The sequence below is a fragment of the Oryza glaberrima genome, chromosome 7 (genome assembly GCF_000147395.1).
Source record: "Oryza glaberrima chromosome 7, OglaRS2, whole genome shotgun sequence".
NCBI lineage: Eukaryota > Viridiplantae > Streptophyta > Magnoliopsida > Poales > Poaceae > Oryza > Oryza glaberrima.
The window spans coordinates 21,721,920-21,741,546 of record NC_068332.1 but is presented as its reverse complement, the minus strand read 5'-3'; the positions used below and the strand labels follow the sequence as shown (position 1 = coordinate 21,741,546).

At 41.1% G+C, this 19,627-nt stretch overlaps 1 protein-coding gene across 1 annotated transcript; it reads left to right on the top strand.

Annotated features, from left to right (window-relative positions):
* The first annotated feature begins 11,219 nt into the window (after window positions 1-11,219).
* Window positions 11,220-17,312, top strand: LOC127779296 (protein IMPAIRED IN BABA-INDUCED STERILITY 1-like). The gene is made up of 10 exons (XM_052306026.1): window positions 11,220-11,478; window positions 11,744-12,301; window positions 12,944-13,228; window positions 13,332-13,649; window positions 14,123-14,350; window positions 14,912-15,009; window positions 15,228-15,333; window positions 15,457-15,999; window positions 16,080-16,212; window positions 16,760-17,312. Exons 2-10 carry the CDS (start codon window positions 11,900-11,902, stop codon window positions 16,768-16,770), a joined length of 2,124 nt encoding a protein of 707 aa, XP_052161986.1. The 5' UTR covers window positions 11,220-11,478; window positions 11,744-11,899; the 3' UTR covers window positions 16,771-17,312.
* The last annotated feature ends 2,315 nt before the right edge of the window (window positions 17,313-19,627 follow it).

Below are 19,627 nucleotides of genomic sequence, written 5' to 3'. Positions count from 1 at the left end.
GAATATCAACCGGTGGTTGACGACCTCGATACGGCTGCTGCTGGTGGCATGATGAACCATACTATACCATACCATAGCTGCAGAAATGATGAGCCATGAGTGCAGTGAGCACCGGGTATATAGCATTATAGCAGCACCACCATTTGGATGCACCTAATGTGAGCAGAAATTTCTGTTGACAACGATAAAAAAGTTGATGAATGATTGAAGGGGCCATAGTCCCAATAAAAAGATTATTATTGGAGTCTTCAACAAAAAGAAATTGGAAATTGTGGGGCAACAGAAAAAGGGAGGGGAAATTCCGCACCTCGGTTGATCTCCACTCTGTGCATCATCGGATATGCTTTGAGATTCGTACGTATATTCTAGAGGCATTTTAAGAATACATAACAGAGTGAAAGGTAGGAGAAGAACCATCTAAGTGAATAAAAAGGTAAAAAAATCGTATTGGGCCATAGTCCAAGCTTCCAGAACACACATTGGCTCAGTTCAGGTTGAATGTAGAAGGTTTCGCATTTCCAGTCGTACAATGTAATCATTCAGGTTGTAGAAGACTTCGCATTTCCAGTCGTACAATGTAATCGTGAGATTTTTTAATAATGAGATTTGCTCCGGTCCAGTAAAAAGTACCTCGAGGTACCGGTACCTCACGGTACCAAATCATTTCTGATCGTTGGATCTAACAATATCCATCCTGCCCAGCTAGATCCAACGATCAGAAACGATTTGGTACCATGAGGTACCGGTACCTCGAGGACTTTTTACTGGACTGGAGCAAATCTCTTTAAGGATGTACATGATCAATATAATCACGAAATGTAGACTACCACATTTCCTCTTTTCTTTCTTTTTCTATGCTCGGTCGGACCGGACCGCATGGATCTTTCTCTGCTTAATGCAACAATGTCTTTTGCCTATTCCTGAAAAAGATAGGATCAATACGGAGTTACCAACTATACCTCTCTGAAACCCAAACGTGCGAATATAAACAATAATGCGGAATTAATTTGATGTGTCCTCGATGCCCAATTCTTCATGATCAATGTGCAATTAATCGACATTGACATCAATTACAGCTAATGGTGCCCCATATGGATCAACAGTCGATCAGTCCATGGATCAGGGGACCAGATCAGGCAAAGCAAGTGATGAAGAGCTAGCTCGCTAGGCAGCTGATAACTGTTCATGATGGGGAATCCAGAGGGGCAGAAACGAGCTGAACACAGTTGCATCTCATTGTACATTCTCAAGTGACTCAACATGGCCTCCTACACACAGTCCTCACTCAATGAGAGACCCCTCCAATCGTCACCAACCTCCGGTCCAAAATCTCGTACAAACCCTAACATGGAAAGCTATCATCACCATTGTCACAATGGAGTAGCTCCTCGCATAGCTGTGTATTGCGGTACTAGGCTGAGTTCCTGAAATTTTCAGGGGCATGCGAGACGAGACGAGCTATTAGTACATTGTTATTTTAGTATTAATCATTGCAAGCTTGAAAATGAATTTATTTGATTTCTTTAAAAAATCCGCGCTTCGTCGAGAAAGAGGAAAGACCCCTGCGTCGCCCACACGCAGGCGACACAGGGGGCGAATCCCACCGCCGGCGCCGACCCCCCTCGTCTCCTCCCCCTACCTCGCCGCCGGCAAAGCCGGCCGGCGAGCTAGGAAGGCGTCGGCGAGGCTTTCTCCGCGGTGGTGCTCCCTCTCAGGCGTGGGGGAGGTGGAGTTCTCGCCGGCGGTGGGGAGTGGCGACGGCGATGGATCCCGGCCAGGCGGCGGCAGATGCGGCACCGCCGTCGCCGGATCTGGACGATGCGCCGGCGGCGGCGTCTTAGGGCAGCACAAAGCGGAGGAGTCGTGGCTGGAGGCGACCGCTGCGGCGTCTGGTGGCTTGTGAGGCGGCGGGGTCATCGCGCCGAGGCGGCTCGCTCTGCCGTGCAAGGCGGCGGGCGCGGCGATGCGGGCGCCAGTGCGTGGGCGGCGGATTGCCGGCGTCCGCGTGGCGCCGTAGCGGCACCAGTCGGCTTTGGGCGGTCTTCTGGGGCTCTCACTGGGGGTCGGCGAGTCTGGCCTCTGGCCACCTCCCCCGTCACCGGCACTTGCGGAGGTCGCCCCTGCAACCACCCATTTCTTCTTCCTTGGTGCCTTCCTCCTTTCTCTCTTCCTCTGTATGCTATCTCTCTTCCTCCGGCCACCCTTCGCCGACAGCTGCTAAGGCCCCCCCATTCCCTCCCTCCCCCCTCCCCATATCCCTTCCTCCCTTCCTCTCGCCATCTCTCCCTAGTTGCTCTTCTGCTCACCCCAATGTGCCCCTCTTTGTGCTGGTGGTAAAGTTGGTGGTGGTTACTACAGTCATATGGAATGTCCCGCGATGGCCGGAGTTCCTCGCCGGAATCATGGAAGACAATGTGGTCCTTGTTGCCCCTGACTTCAGCTCTCAGTTCCTCCTCATGCCGGCCACGCCTCCTTCACTCCTTGGGGCTCCTCCCTTCTTTTGGTCGTCTCTTGAGCCGGCTGTGGAGCCTTTCAGTGGTGGAGGAGAAGTGTTCGTCCGTGTTTGTGGTCCAGTTAGTCTGTTGTCAGGGCTCTTGGGTCTCACCGGTGCTTCATGTGTCCTGTGTCTGTGTGAACCTGTCGTAGTGCCGAGATCTGAGCAGTGTGCTTGCCCTCTATGATGCTAGAGTTTTTGTGTTAAGGCGGAGTCGGAGCTGCTGCATTGGGTCAACCGATGAGCTGGGCAACGATAACACTTAACACTCTGGCTCTGGTTTCTAATAGGTTCTACACCTTTGAGGGAGTCTTAGGCGAAAGCCTTGTTTGGTCTTCCAGAATTGGCGACATCGACGCCTGCGGGCGCCGTTTCCTCCTTGGAGGTGTTGCCTTGTGGACTCTCTCCCCCTTCGGGTGAAAACCTAGGCCAATTCTTTGGGTGGGCGTCGGCAGTGGCTTCTGTCGTTGTTCACCTCCTTGGAGGCTTCGTCTTAAAGGTCTTGCTCTTCCTTCGGTCACTTCTGTGGTTCGTAGTTTTGTCGTAGGCTTTTCGTGTCTTCTGTGTAAGGTTTTTGCTGGTTTCCCTTTAGCAAACTGTGCAGTTGTGTGGTTTTTGGACCCGGTTTTTCTTATAAATAGGGTCAACTCTCTTCTTCTAATATATCCAGTAGATCTCCTGCCGTCTATTGTTTCAAAAAAATATAAAAAGTTTTTTTACTGAACACACCATTTAATAGTTTAGAAAGCGTGCTTATATTAAACAAGAAAAGAGCCCATCCCTAAGGCTCTTTAGAATGCAGACGTAGCCTCTTACGGTTTCTTTTGGAACGTAGGAATTAGTTTTATCGAGTCCCCAACTCTATGGATCACTGAATCTTAGCTAGATAGTGATTTTCTTTTTTTGCTAACTTCGTTGTGCGAAATTAAGGAATTGATTGTGACGAGTATACGAGTGTTTTCTAAGCAAATTTTGCAATCAGAGTAGTAATGGAGCTGATGGTACGAGATGCTAGCAAGCTACTAACTAGCTGTTCTGAATTTGGTTTATAGGGAAGCAGTCAATTATATGGTATATGTTAGGTTGGATAAACAAAACATATAGTTACGAGTAATGACACCAACCAACTGGTTAATCGGCCGTACCACCGTTACTGTTATCGTACAGTATGTTGTGCAAAACTATCAGAAGCACACAGTTAATTCAAAGGACCAGCACTACAAAAACGTACGGCTCAAATGAATGGTTTGAAGTTACAGTAATATATAACAATATACGATTCAGTACAGGAGCTTGAACACAACCTTAAGGGGGTATAAATCGTACTAGTACTTTTTATAAGACATAGCTATGATTTCGCTATAGTCTAATAAAAAGTACTTCAAGGTCAGTACCTCGATCATAATACTAAATCATTTTCATTCGTTGGATCTAGTTAGACAGAATAGGTATTGTTAGATCCAACGATTAGAAATAATTTGATACCATGAGGTATCATTACCTCGAGATACTTTTTGTTAGATCAGAGCAAATATCTATAAATATAGCCATGTTAAAATGTAGTGTGATCTTTTATATATGAGAAAGGTATTTTGCACTTTGAACTTTGGTCGTGTTTGTTTCTAGATGAAGATGAAGTTAGGCTAAAAAAACAAAAAAAAAGCTATTAGCACATAAATAATTGAGTTTTAATTATTATAAACTTGAAAATAAATTTATCTAATATTTTAAAGCAATTTTTATACAGCCAGTTTTTGCACGAAATGCACCGTTTAGTAGTTTAAAAAGTGTGTTAACGAAAATCATGATAAAATTTGTATCTTAATCAGAAATAACATGATCTTAGTCTTGAAAACAAGATTAAAAAGGTACTCAACCTTAAATTGAAATGCATGTTCTATCCAACTTTGGTCTGACTTTATGATGGTTTTACATAATGTAGTGCTTATATGACAATGTGTTGTCAGGCTAAATTTTATATGTAAAAATTAGTAAGTGACTTAAAAAAGATATTTAAATGATACCATAAAAAGTGATAATCCGAGCTTAGAAAATATTGCCACATCCATAAAAAGCACTCCAAAAATCGAGCTGAGTTCAAAAGGTTTAGGGGTTAATTTGGTTTTTAGATATATTTTTTTCACGAACGTTCAAAGTTCCACAACACTACCTCGAATGGAAGCAAAACTTTTACGCCTTCGCTGCACTGTCACCGAAAGAGAAGAGATTGTTACTCGGCCGTTAATTCACTCCGGCGAAGGAAGTGACCGACATTATCTTAGTGTGACATATACTCCCTCCGTTCATTTTAAGTGCAGCCATAAGCTTCCGTATCTAATTTTAATTATTCGTTTATTTAAAAAATTTATAATTAGTATTTTTATCGTTATTAGATGATAAAACATAAATAATACTTTATGTGTGACTTGTGTTTTTAATTTTTTCTAAAAAAAACTTTTTAAATAAGACGTACGATCAAAGTTTGGCATGAAAAATTATATCAACACTTAAAATGGGACGGAGGTAGTAGCTTCGAGTCCACATGTCATCCACTTCTACTATACATGTAAGAGCAGGTACAATAGTAGACTATAAGCTAACTATAAATATATTTCGAGAAAATAAAAGAGAAGAGAGAAAATCAGCGGGCTACAAATTTATAGCCTGCAGCACGGATTCTAATATACATGTGTGTATAAAAGGTGGAACCATATATTAATTATGTAGCATATGTTTATAAGTACCATTGTATAAATTGGCTATTAAGGCTGTGTTTAGATCTAAACTTCAGTCCTTTTCCATCACATCAACTTGTCATACATACACAACTTTTCAGTCACATCATCTCCAATTTTAACTAAAATCCAAACTTTGTGCTGAACTAAACACAACCTAAATTGACTATAGATGATTTAGAGCAGCAGTACTATGGCTGTGTATGGCCGTGTTTAGTTCACCCCCAACTACTCCAAACTTTCAAATTTACATCACATCATATCACATCCAAAACTTTCCTACACAGGCCCTATTTAGTTCCAAAGTTTTTTTTTCCAAACTTTCAACTTTCCATCACATCAAACCTTTCATACACATAACTTTTCTATCACATCATACCAATTTCAACCAAACTTCCAAACTTCAGCGTGAACTAAGCACAACAACACATAAACTTCTAACTTTTTTCAGGAACTAAACACAGCCTATATAAAGTTCCAGGTAGGAGGCGCTAGGGCGGCAGGCACAAGTGGGGTTTGGCCTTTTGCGTGTGTGAGCGTGGGGCTCGTGGTTTGACAACGAGTCCAAAGCAAATACCGCGTTGCGCGTGCGTGGAGACTTGGAGATGGACCTCTTGCTGCGCTTGCACTCACTCCGTGACATCCGTTTCCAAACCCAATCTGGACAGTGGACAGTGGACAGTGGACACCCTAGTTTTTTTTTTTTCTTTTTCCCCAAAACTTCCATTTCTCTGTGTCCCCTACACTCCCTGAAGTTCAACACCAGATCAATGCAGTGCAAAAGTACTGAACTCGTTTGTTTCTTATGAGCAGTAGTGTAGTGCTACTGAACTCTTCCTATATGAGTCTTTTTTTTTTTTTGAAACCGATGTTAGCTAAGCTGATGTTATATCAAGCTGGGGAGAATAATTTACAATTCCATTGAAGCGGTGAAAGAAGAAGAAGAAGAAGAAAGGAAAAGTAGAAAAGAAGATATTCTCGCAATGTTTTTTTCCCCATGTATACTCCACAACTTGATCTCGTCATTCTTGGCCAACAGTTGTGCCATGTCTATTTCTTGATTCCAAAACACTCTTATGTTTCATTCGCACCATATTTCCCAAGCCACCAGCATGTGAACTGATTTAAGCGTTTTAGTTTTATTTTTCCTCCTTGAGATGTCCGCCTGATCCACCAATATAGCAATGTCTCACTTTCGTCACGTTCAATATGAGTATTGGACCATATAGTTTTCTCCTGAAATTTTCTCACCAGACATTGGGCATTTAGCATATAGTGCTTGGAAAATATCAATTCAGACATATCCATTGCATGTGGCATATATTTCGACCTGTTCTTTTCTTTATCACATACTATTATAGATTATTATAACAGACACGTTTACTAACCTACTAAGATTTTTTTTATATAGAACAGTATTTTGAAACAATGAACCAGCTTCGTAATAGTTAAATTATTCGATTGTACCATCGAAATATTATCACGAAATCAAATAATCTATCATCTTATCACATAAATAGTATTTCATAACTGTCTGTAGTTGGATTTATATGAAATACTATTGCTGGGTTTACATCAAAGATACATAAATAGCTAGTAGTATTTGTTATCAGAATTTAGACTTGTTCCAAGCATTATCAAGGAATAGTTCCAAGGTCAGATTCCATCAGTTTTTAATCAAACCCTGTTATTCCCCCTGATCTGTTTAGCATACCAAATGATATGGGAATACTGTTAACCTTTAATTGCACTAGATTTTTCTCCAAAAAAAGTACTAGATTAATAATTCTCTTGCTTTAGTTTATCACACACGCAATGGATTTTGCTGCCCAACCATTCCTTGTCAACAACGAATCCACTTTGTGACGGCTCATCACATGCGCACACGTCCTACTGAATTCTTAATTGCAGACTATTAGGCCAGCCAAAATCCACTTTTTTGTTTAAAAATTTTGCAAATTTTTTTTATTAAAAATTCTTGCCAGGTTGCTCATTCTAATATTACTCTACTCGAGTCTCTCGATACTGTACACAGTTTTGACAACAATTAATTAAACAAAACACCTACACCTAGAAAAAGGAGGGAAGAAAAGACAATGCAAATGTCTGTCTCTGCATGACCTAATTTGACTTCTCTGAGCAGCAAACTACTACTAGCAAACAGAGAAAATACTGACAAAAACATGCAACAGCTTTTGGCATACCAAACTTTGATAATAGCATTGCTTCTGATTGATAATTTGATATATTTGGCAAATGGCTACGAGTGTCAAGTTTGAATTGTCACAAATGGAGTGATTGGTCGAATCAGATTTTAAAACCTTAAATAATTTTCTTCCAGAGTACACTAGCTGTGTTCAGTGTTCACCTGCATCTTTCAGTAAGGTAGACGCAGGAAAGTCACAGCACAACTGCGACAATATACAAATATGTTAACTGATTAGGAGCAGTTAGGGTAATTAACCTTATTTTTTTTCTAGAGTGAGGGTGTCAAGTAGTAGTCTTCAACCTAATCTTCATTAGCTGACTAAGTCTGACTATAGCTAGCCTATTATTTTTCCCAAATCTTGTGTTGACCAGAATATAGATAGAGATATCAGTGGGACAGTTCCAAGTCAGGATTCATTCATTGTTTGGACAGGGCAGTTGGAAATGCACCAATAGGCCATATAGTAGCTTACCATAGGCTGCCAAAATGTTAGTCATGCACTATTAATTTGTGCAGTATTTCATCAACTCCTCTGAAAAAGATACGCAGAAATTAATCATCCGTTAAAAAGATGTGCTGAAATTAGTAGCAGCCCTGAAGACTGAAGAACAGTAGTGAGTGGCCCTGTTCTCTTTAGTTTATTCACTGAGTTATTGCAACGGGTTATTTGTTCCATGTTTAAAAAATATGTTTTCTCGGAAATAATTTTTTTCTACTATATTACTTACACAAGCTATTTGTTAAACTTATTTCTTATAAAATATTTATAATTTATTTATATAACCAAGTAGATAATCCGTGACGATATTTCCCTCGATAATCTGTATCAAGCAGGTGTCGTGTTTTCTGGACGTCTAGTTGATCATGTTTACTTCAGCCTACAGTAGACGGTCACGGGAAGAAAATGAACAATCAATCTCTTTATGTTTATAACAGATTAAACCTTTAAAGGCCAAACACTAGTACTAAGACCATGACATTATCCTGCAAAAGACAAAAGGATTTGAAGAGAACATGTCTGTCTTTACTGAAGCCGATGACATATTGACACACATAAACCAATCAAGATTACAAATTGGGTCCCCCCATAAAACATGTGTAATTTAGCGCCAAGTTGGTATTAGTATTATCTTAACCTGAGAGGACGCAGATTAAGCACAGCTGCACAGCGCCCAGGTATGAACAAGCTCCAGAGTTCCAAAGCTTGTTCCGGATGGCAAGAGATTCGAGAGAATATTAATGCGAGAACAATCCAATCAAGCCCCAATTTCAGACGAAACTGGCAATGATTAACAGTAATCAGGGAGAAGGAATCTCTATATGAGGGAGCTCGAAACCATCAATCTTTCTTAAAAGGTTAGCTATGCATATTCATATTCCCTAGTGCATCCTAGTTAAAAAAGAAACAATTTTCTGAAGATGAATTAAACAAGTACTTTTCAAATTCTTCCTCATAGCGAAAGGGTCTGTAACCTAGTGGTTACAAGAGTCTCAGTAGCACCTGAGGTCCTGGGTTCGACTCCCCATGGGATCGAATTTTCCAAGTTTTAACGGCGTTGTGCTTTCAGTGGTCGAATTTTCCAGGTTTTAACAGCGTTGTGCTTTCAGTGGTAGACGACGTACCCGTCGACAGCGAAGATGCTCACAGGGGTAGGGTTTGTGTACATAGGGGTGAGTGCGCGTACGTTGTGAGTGTCTGCGTTGTACTGTGTAATTCTCAAATTCTTCCTCATAAGTTTCATTTTTATGGATGGCTCCGTTCGTTTTTAATTAAGGTGTAGATTTTACTTTGATTTCTATTATCACGTTTTTCAAACTGCTAAACAGTGTGTTCCGTATAAAAATTTTCTATATAAAAATTACTCTAAAATATTAAATATTTTTTTTAACTTAATAAATCATACGCTAATAACTTGTCTCATTTTAGTAGGCTATACTTAATCTTTTTTTTCTACGGAGATACTAGTAAGAAGGCAACAAAAATATGGAGGAACAGGAGTCAAACAATGCAGAGCAAGCACAGCGAGCACATTCAGACAAGATAGATGGCGAGAAATTTCTTCTGCCTAAAAATTATTTGTCGGGCCGAACCGAATCGAATCGAACCGAGTCGTCAAGAACTGAAAATTTCGTTGGCGTTTTGTCCACTGCAAACGCTGCAGTGTGTGCAAGTACGCATGGTTTGACTAACCGACTGCCGTTTCACGAGAGGTGGCTCCACGATATCGTGTCCCTTTCACACGTTGCTCTCGTCGGCGTCGTCGTCTCCTTTCTGCGTCGGGGAGAAAGGAAAGTTTGGTGAGGTGAAGTTGGTAAAGAGATAATACTTTCTTTTTAACTGTTCCATTAGGGTACACCAGGGTTTGAAAAATTAATACGACGAGAGCCGATCAAAATTCGTGGTTTTCGATCTGGCTTGATTTCGTCAAATTCACTCGGATTAGGTATGTTTTGGTAGAATTCGACGGTCGAACAAGATTCATGAATTTCAAACGAATTTCAGCGATTCGATGTCGGAGATATCGCGTTCTGAACTTTCATTCAGCCTTTCTTTCACAGTATCAAAGGTCAATTCTTTCAGAACTTTCCAAAAAAAAAAGATATTTTTGTAGTCTAGAATCGATAGTCCATTTTTATTAAACACACTACAAATGCAGAATACACGTACACTCACTCTAACTGATACAGAATACGCATACACTCACCTTTACTGTCGATGGGTACGTTGCCTACCAACGAAAGAATAATTAATCGTTAATGCAAACACATGTGTTAAATCTAGAAATTCAACCCAAGTGAACTGGTTTTATCTCAAAGAATATAACCAGTTGAGCTACGCTCGTTTCGCTCGATGGTCCATATTTTACAAAATATAACCCTCAAAACATATTTTTTATTCTTACAAAAAGTTTTTCATTAGCATTTTTATAAACCTTTTTAAATTTAACCTATCAACCTAACTCATTCATATGTACCCTCAAATAAATCGTTAAAAAACAGTTTCATTCATAACTTCTTTTCTCAACACTTGTTCATCCTTCTTCCTGAATTGGGATGGTCGGATTCAGCTTCTCTTCCGTTTCTAAGTCAATTCTTCCCTGAACTTTTGAAAAAAAGATATTTCTAGAATTTATGGTCCATGTTTTTACAAAGAAAAATACTACCTCCGTCTCAAAATAAATGCAGCATAGATATCCGCGTTTAGCGTTTTGACCGTCCGTCTTATTTAAAAAATTTATGAAAAAATTAAAAAAAATTAGTCACACATAAAGTACTACTCATGTTTTATCATGTAAAGCAATAAAAATACTAATCATATTTTTTTTTCAAATAAGACGAACGGTCAAATGTTAGATATGAACAGTGCTAAAACTGCACTTATTTTGGGACGGAGGGAGTATCTTATATTTTCCATTGTCATTCCCACAAGAAAAAAAATCCACTAAAGATTGAAAAAACAGATCCACTAAGGATTGAGATTCAGTAGTATTTTTCAAAACTCTCTTTTGCTAGAGGTGAAAAATCCACCAAAAAGTCAGGTAGTACTACTATCAAAAGCAAGTACGGACCGGAGTACCTACTACATAATCCATATACGAAAGTCGTAATAAAGCAAATAACGGACTAATCCGAGGTTAAAAGTGAAAAAAAGAAGTAATAAAGCACAAAACTTAAAAAAAAGTCGCTGTCCCCACCCTGACCCGTGGGCCCCACCCCCACCCCCCGCTAATCCCGCTCGCTATACAAGAACCGCACCGCGCTAGCTTGAGCCGCCGCCGCGAGCAAACGAAAAAAAAAAGAGGAGAAAAGGAGATAAAAAAAAGAATAAAAAAAAGGCGGGGGTTTGCGAAAAAAAAAAATCGCGTTTGGAGTGGACCATTTTAAAGCGCCGCGCGATAACGCGATTCTCACCTGCGAAAATCCTCCGGCCACGCTCCGACGAGACGAGCTCCCGCTTCCCGGCGCCGCCGCCGCCGCCGCTCCGGCCGAATTCGGCGGCGCTCTCTTCATCTCTCCCCGCCGCTCCGGCGTGCTGAAAGGTCGTGGGTTTTGTCTCTCTTTTTTTTTTGGTTTTTTTTTTCTTTTTCGATTGCTGTCACCACCACCACCACCACGGGTGTCTCGCGATCACGGCTCCGCCGCGTGCGCTCGCTGGCGACGAGGAGGAGGAGGAGAGTGTCGCCGTCTCGATCTGCCGACGCCGGTGGTGGCGGTGGTGGTGGTGGTGGTGGTCGCGTCGTGTTCTTCACGGCTTCGCTGATGGCGTCTCGCGTCTAAATCGCGCCATTTATTTTTGGTCTTCAGGTCAATCTCGTCGACTGCTGCTGCTCGTGCTTGACCTCCGCCGTGCTCGGCTTGCCCCGTGACGACGAAGGAGAGGGAGACGGAGACGGAGACGGAGACCTGAGTCCAATGGCGGAGTGAGAGCTTTGGTGGTGGTGGTGGTGGTGCGCCGCCGCGATGGGCTGCGTCGCGTCGAAGAACGCGGTGTCGGTGACGCCGGCGGCCGATTCGTCGGGGGCGCTGCGGGAGAGGAGCCTGCCGCGGGCGCCGGAGGCCGCGGCGACGGTGGTGTCCGTCACCGCGTCCTCCCTGCGCTGCTCCTCGGCTGCGGCGGCGGGTAGGAGGTCGGAGAAGAAGAGGGACGAGGCGGCGGTGGCGGCGGCGGGGGAGGAGCCGTCGGAGAAGGCCGTCATCGCGGCGGCGACCGCGTCCCGGAGCTTCCGGCTGCGGAGCCTCCGCCGGAGCCTGGAGGGGGAGCAGGTGGCCGCCGGGTGGCCGCCGTGGCTCAGCGCCGTCGCCGGGGAGGCCATCCAGGGGTGGATCCCTCTCAAGGCTGACTCCTTCGAGAAGCTGGAGAAGGTACTTGGATTCAATTCCAATAGCTCGTCGGTCATTTTCCGTTGCAATTCTTTTAATTTTTTTCAGGCGTGTCAATTTTTAGATGGAGGATGGCTGTTAAGCTTGTTAAATTTCTGTGGATTGGTTGGCATCTTGCAAGAATCTCATACTGCAGCGTATTAGTTGGAAGTACTTTGTTTGGTGATGGATTATGACATGCCGAATAAACTAGTACTAATATGCAATTATCAAGAGGATAAAGGGGAGAATTTGGGGGGTTTGGTGCCTCCTCCTTTGAAGCAGCACAAATTTTAGTTTTCTCTGTTGTTCATACGGTTTCCTGGTTGGAAATTAAATCTTGCTGTATCATTTCGTCTATCTGATCATCATCATGGGCAATTCTAACTGGGAGAAGAACAGGATTGCTATTGTACCAGTTTATGTTTACATGGCCACTGAATGAGTGGGATACATGCATAATTTGTAAACTAACCATTCACCCTTGTATGCAGCTATGAATTTGCCAAAAAAATATTGTATGTCTTGTTATGCACACTTTGTGTTTGAGTTTTTTTTTCCCTTTCTAGTTATGCAAGTTCAATTTCTTTAGCTGTATGCTCTCCTTAGGGTCTGACAATACTCTTTCTTGCACTGTATGTGTAGGTTGGGCAAGGCACCTATAGCAGTGTATTTAGGGCACGGGAACTTGATACTGGAAAGATTGTCGCCTTGAAGAAGGTGCGGTTTGACAATTTTGAGCCAGAAAGTGTTAGATTCATGGCAAGGGAGATACAAATATTGAGAAGGCTCGATCATCCAAATGTTATGAAGCTAGAAGGTTTGATTACTTCTCGGCTATCATGCAGTCTCTATCTAGTATTTGAATACATGGAGCATGATCTTGCTGGACTTTCTTCCTCCCCTGACATCAAGTTTAGTGAAGCACAGGTATGTCCTTGTTGACTAAACTGTGCTTACTGAGAATCCCTTCATAACAGATTGGCATTCATTGTGCTGACCTGACTTTTTCTCTGGTTGTCTCCTATTGCAGGTCAAGTGCTACATGAACCAGTTACTGTCAGGACTGGAGCATTGCCATTCACGTCGTATTGTACATCGCGACATCAAGGGTGCCAATCTCCTTGTGAATAATGAAGGGGTTCTAAAAATAGCTGATTTTGGCCTTGCTAATTACTTTGACCCCAACAAAAACCATCCGCTGACCAGCCGTGTCGTTACTCTGTGGTATCGACCACCTGAACTGCTACTAGGTTCAACTCACTATGATGCAGCTGTTGATTTGTGGAGTGCTGGGTGTGTATTTGCTGAAATGTTCCGTGGGAAACCTATCCTGCAGGGAAGAACTGAGGTAATTATTTGAGTTGTATTAACTTCTAGAGTCCATAGGTAACAAAATGTATTATGCTATAAAGGCCATTGAGATTTAAACTTCATGCTCCCGTATATTTTATGTATGAATTGATTTCTTTGCAAGCAGCTGACTTTTCAGCCTGTTAGGGCACTGTTGATGCCTTGTTTGAGCATCATGATTATGTCAAGTGCTAAATACTGGATATTGAGATTATAAATTAACGTAATATTCTGTACTGGACATCTTTTGACTGGTATGTTCAACATGAGGATGAGAAATAGGGGAATGTATTGACAACTGCTGGCATTCATAGATGCTATAAAAGTGTTTCTGGCTATAATTTCAATGGGCTATTTTCTGTTAGTGCAGCTTGTTTTATGCTTTAGTTATGCAACCCTATATAACCTAGTTATCAAAATCCCTGAGTAATATCATGCTGCATATAGTCTCACATCTCTTGGTTTTTACAGGTGGAGCAACTGCATAAGATTTTTAAGCTATGTGGTTCCCCTGCTGATGAGTACTGGAAGAAGTCAAAGTTGCCTCATGCGACAATATTCAAACCACATTGTCCTTATCAAAGTACCCTTCAAGATGTTTTTAAAGAAATGCCAGCAAATGCATTGAGATTACTAGAAACTCTTCTATCAGTGGAGCCCTACAAACGTGGTACTGCATCTGCTGCTCTTACATCTGAGGTAAGATTGGACCATCTGGTATCCTATATAAGTATTGTATTATTTAAGGATAAAAAGGTCATATATTTGGAAGTCAGTCTTTCTATTGTTGGTTCGTTGTAAATTTATTGCTGAAACTATATCCTGCCAGTTTATTTTGCTATGCATCACCATGTAATACTATTCTACACTCCCTACTTCTATGAAATTGCAAGTGTAGAGAAGATGTTCAAGCTATTGTAGCATTACTAAGTTATTGTCAGTATAACTAGCATTTAGTTTGGCTATAAGTCCTCATTTTAGTGTGGGCTATAGTAAGTGCTCTTGTCCCTGACATATAGTACCAATGTGTTGTAGTGTTGTCCATTGTCTCACCACTAAGAATTAGCAAAGAACTCAGGTGCAGAGGCCTGGCATGTTCATGGTAACTCTTTCAAACTTCCAATTGACTACTACACAGTACACATAACATGTGTAATGAAACATGGTCATTAATCATTTTTGTATGTATTGTGAAAGTTTAAATGATCATATTGAATCAAACTGCTAAAAAATGCATGACCTTGTTGTGTACTGAAACAGTTTTTCAAGACAAAGCCTTACGCATGTGATCCCTCAAGCCTGCCGAAGTATGCACCCAACAAGGAGATGGATGCAAAATTACGAGAAGATTCACACAGGTGGGTGTGTTAAATGTGGAATCATTGTTTAATATGGAAAGGAATTAGAAACTTAGAATCACTTAGTTCAAGTATTATTTTCATAACTTGAAAATGTTTTGTAGAGAGGAGCTCCCAACAGTGTATAATTAAGTTGGTATCAATACAAATGATAGCCGGAAGTTCACTGCTTGTTTGTGCACTGCATAATAATCTTATTTTTTGCTTTTATGTTCCAGACGAAAGGCTAGCAGAGGTCATGGGCCAGAAGCATCAAGGAAATCAAGGCTCAGCAGAGCTGCAAGAGAAACAACTACAGTTAATAAGCAAACTGATGGCAAAGAGGTAGATTTTTTTTCTTGTATGAGCCAACCAGGGGCATGCGCCAACTTGGCAGTCTGGTTGAAGATTTTTAATTGCTGCCATTATTATTCATTAAATCTCTTCTGGCTTCCTTTCTTGGTTCAGGAGTCCAAAACTAAAGCAAATGGAACCAAGGACAACTCAATATTGGATCGTACAAAGGTAAATGGTGATGCTAGGTTATTTTCAGACATACAGCCAGTTTCAGTGGCCCAAGTTAAAGAAAGGTCTCGCCATGTTAAGAATGATTCACGAGAAGAGATCCCTTTCTCTGGACCATTGATTGTTTCATCATCTAGTGGCTTTGCTTGGGCTAAAAAACCACCAGAAGATCGTTCATTCGCTAGATCTCGGACCAGATCTAGTTCAAGGGGCCAATTTACTGCTGAGTTAGATCAGGACAATAAGATGCCAGCTAAAGAGAACCAGAACCTCGGCTTGAAGGAACAACCTAACAGAGACATGCATATAGCACGTGCCAACTCCAAAGTTCGAGAGCCTCATGATGCAGCAAAGCGTGCCGTTCTGAAGAAATGGTCACAGTTAGGACGTCCAGATTCCTTTGATTCTTACGACACTTACCACTCTCAGAATTTTTCTAATGCAATGTATCTTGGGGATACCCTCTCGTCAAAAAACAGCATCAAGGTGAGGCATTTACATATTTGATAGTTTCTGCTTCATTGGTGTTAGCAAAGTTGTAAACAGTGTGTTGTTTAAACCTTTAGGGTGATCATGATCAAGGAGAGAGGGTTGAATATTCTGGCCCTTTGTTATCTCAGTCACACAAGGTTGATGAACTGTTAGAGAAACATGAGCGCCACATCCGGCAAGTAGTTCGGAAATCATGGTTCAGTAGAGGTAATTTTGATTCATATTCAGTACATACTTTTCTGCATTGATGTTTGACTTTTGGCGTACCTTAGAAAATCTACTTTATTCCCTTCCTCTTCTTTCCTTTTTTTTTTTCCGATTCTCTTGAATTTGGCATTTTTTGGAATGTCGGCTACAGGAGTCTGTTTACTCAAATGCAAATTCATATTATGAATTTTTATGTGTTGCAATTTAGAGTATGCTGGAAAGCAATTCTACTTAGCCATTTTACTAGCCTTAACCACATCAGGAATTATGTGAATATGAAGTTGTACAAATGTTTTCATGATTGTTTGACAATTTATTTGAGCTGCACTACAATAATAGATGAATTTGAGGAAAGATAAGACAACTACTTCCTCCGTTTCACAATGTAAGTCATTCTAGCTATCAACGGATGGAGTGACCTATCAACCGTTTTGGAACCATTCTAGTTCTAGGATGACAAAGTGAAGACATTTCCCGTTGTTGGTTCTATTTGTTGCTCTGAAAAAATGTATGAATTGCATTTGATGATTGCTTATTATGATAACAGGAAAAAAATAATACAAGTGAGGAAAAGACTGGCCATTTTTGCGTTGGAGAAGCGGCATCTAGGTATATAGCAGTGAAGGGGATATGTCAGTTTCTGGTGTCTTCTGTCAACCGGAAACTCGCCTTTGGTGGTAACATTGTTGATAAGATTAAGACCCAACTGAAAACATTATATGATTCTCATATCATAGTAAAATCAAAACTGTGCCTCGCTGCTTCTACTAGATAATAACTTGTCGCTTGTTGTAGATTCCCCAAAGACTCCTGTGTCACACCATAGAATGGAATGGTGTTTTTTTTTTTCTCCTCTCCACCTTGTGCCTAGGAATAACAGCTGACGAGAGTGGTTAATTCGAGTGATCATTGTGTTGAACCAATCAGTTATTATTTGTGTAGCTGAACCAATAACCACCACAGAATGGTGCAGTTCTTGTAAAGCTAACCTCTGTAAAAAGTAGAACAGAAAACGTATTATCCCATCGATGTATCCCTTGCTGGTGATGAACTAATGATCCAACCAGTTAATGGAAAAGATACAAAGAAAACGTATTATATTTTTGTACTTCTGATGGGATTCAACAACCTTCAGTTACCACTGAAATTGCAAGTCTTAAACCTGAATCAACTATTGTCTATTGGTCTATTGCAAGCCATGCCCTGCCTAGCTTGTAGGAACACAAGCAACCATGTAAAAGATCTAATTCATGTTCTTATCTTTTTAAACGAACATACGCATCCAATTTTGTCATGCCAAGTATGTATATGACGCACATCATTGCCATATAATCATTCATGATCAAAATCTCTACATTTTTTTCTGTCATTATTAGTGAAAATCTGATTGTTGTATGAGAGAAAATTCAGGCTGCAAATTTGCAAACAGAAAGACACAACTGATCAAAACACGCACCGGAGTTGTTCTTGTTCCTTCACCTTCTCACGACCTCCATATATGACTCGTTTCCTCCTGCATGGACAACCCTATAACGTGTGCGAAACTAATTTCTAACAATATTGTCAATAGTAAAATATTTTTTTCCAGCTAGATATACTCATGATTTTACATCTTCAATTGAACATCGTGCCATAAACCAAATATAACTAGCAAGCAACAGTGCAACACTTGTTGACACGAGATTGATTATCACTTTCAACCACGTATGACTCGTGCTTCCTGCACACGTCGCGCCTATGGCTTCTCCCGCAAGCATAAAAGGAACATAGACGAGTAGGAAATACCACCACTCCTACAAACAGAGAGGAAGTTTGGCCACGCATATATAAATTAGATTACCTTTGCGTATTTGTAAATTGTAAATTAAAGGTTCAGAAATTTTATTTTATTTATCTTGTAAAGGATGTGCAGTAATGACGTTTATTGTACTGCAAAGGTACATAAATTTTGTATAACAAGACCACCCCCGTTCCATATTATAAGGTACTTTGACTTTTTCCTAGTCATACTTATTTAAGTTTGACTATGTTCATAGAACAATTTAACAATGTTCATAGAACAATTTAACAACATTTATAAGATCAAATTAGTGTAAGTAAAACTAATATTTAATATATTTTGATAGTATGTTTGTTTCGTGTTGAAAAAGTTACTATATTTTTCTATAAATTTGGTTAAAGTTAAAAGAGTTTGACTTTAAAAAAAAATGTTAAAGCGGCTTATAATAGTTACCAGAAGTACTAAACAAAGATAAATTAATGTTATTATTAACTCAACAGCAATTTAAAGGATATACCTTGGGCTTATAAAAGGATTTTTTTTAACGCAAGCAATCCTCGCCACCTTGAATTGCTGCTCATCGGCGAAGTAGGCCGCCGTGTCGACGTTAAACCAGAAGTTGTCCACTCTGCCCTATCTGTTTATCATCGACGACGACGACGACAGCTCAGTGAGGACGTCGGCACCGTATACAGTCACTGGTGGAGAAGTGCTTTTTAGTCCCGGTTCGTAACCCCCTAACCGGGACTACGAATCCGGAACTAAAGATCGCTATATTTAGTCCCGGTTCAAATAACCGGGACTAAAAATCGATCTTTAATCCCGATTGGTACTAAAGACACCAACCGGGACTAAAGATATTTTTTCTTTTTTTTCTGTTTTTAATATTGAATATTGATTTCACACCATCCCCTCCCATATCCAAATCATCACATATCCCAGAACATCTCCAAATCCTCAAATCCTCAAACAAATCATCTCCAAATACATCACAAACTCTTAAAAAAATTACATCACAGGGTTCTAAAAAATTCATCACAGATTCACATCTCACACAAAAATACATCACATATTCACATCTTAAAAAAAGAAAAAAAAATCCGGCCGGCGGCCACTGCCGCCTCCCCTCCTCCCCTCCGCGCCGGTCGCCGCCGCGTGGCCCCCGGCGCCGCCGCGCGGCCCCCCGCGCCGGCTGCCCGCCGCCGCCTCCGCGCCGGCCACCTGCACGCTACTGCACTGTGGGTGAAGGAAAAAAGGAAGGAGAGGAGGGGAGTTAGAGATAAGGAAAGAGATAAGAAGTTAGAGAGGAAAAAAAAGAGATAGAGGGAGGAGTTTGTTGTGTGGACGGGAAAAGAGGATCGGTACTAGGGATTATATAATGTGTTTTGATTTTTATTCCCGGTTAGTAACACCAACCGGGACTAAAGATACTAGGGCCCTGACACGGCTTGACATGGAATCAATCGGGACTAAAAATGAACTTTAGTCCCGGTTGGAGTTACCAACCGGAACTAAAGATGATTTTTAGTCCCGGTTGGTAACAACAACCGGGACTAAAGATCTTTCTCTTATTAACCGGGACTAAAAATTTTTTAGTCCCGGTTTTTAATGGAACCGGGACTATTGTGGATTTGG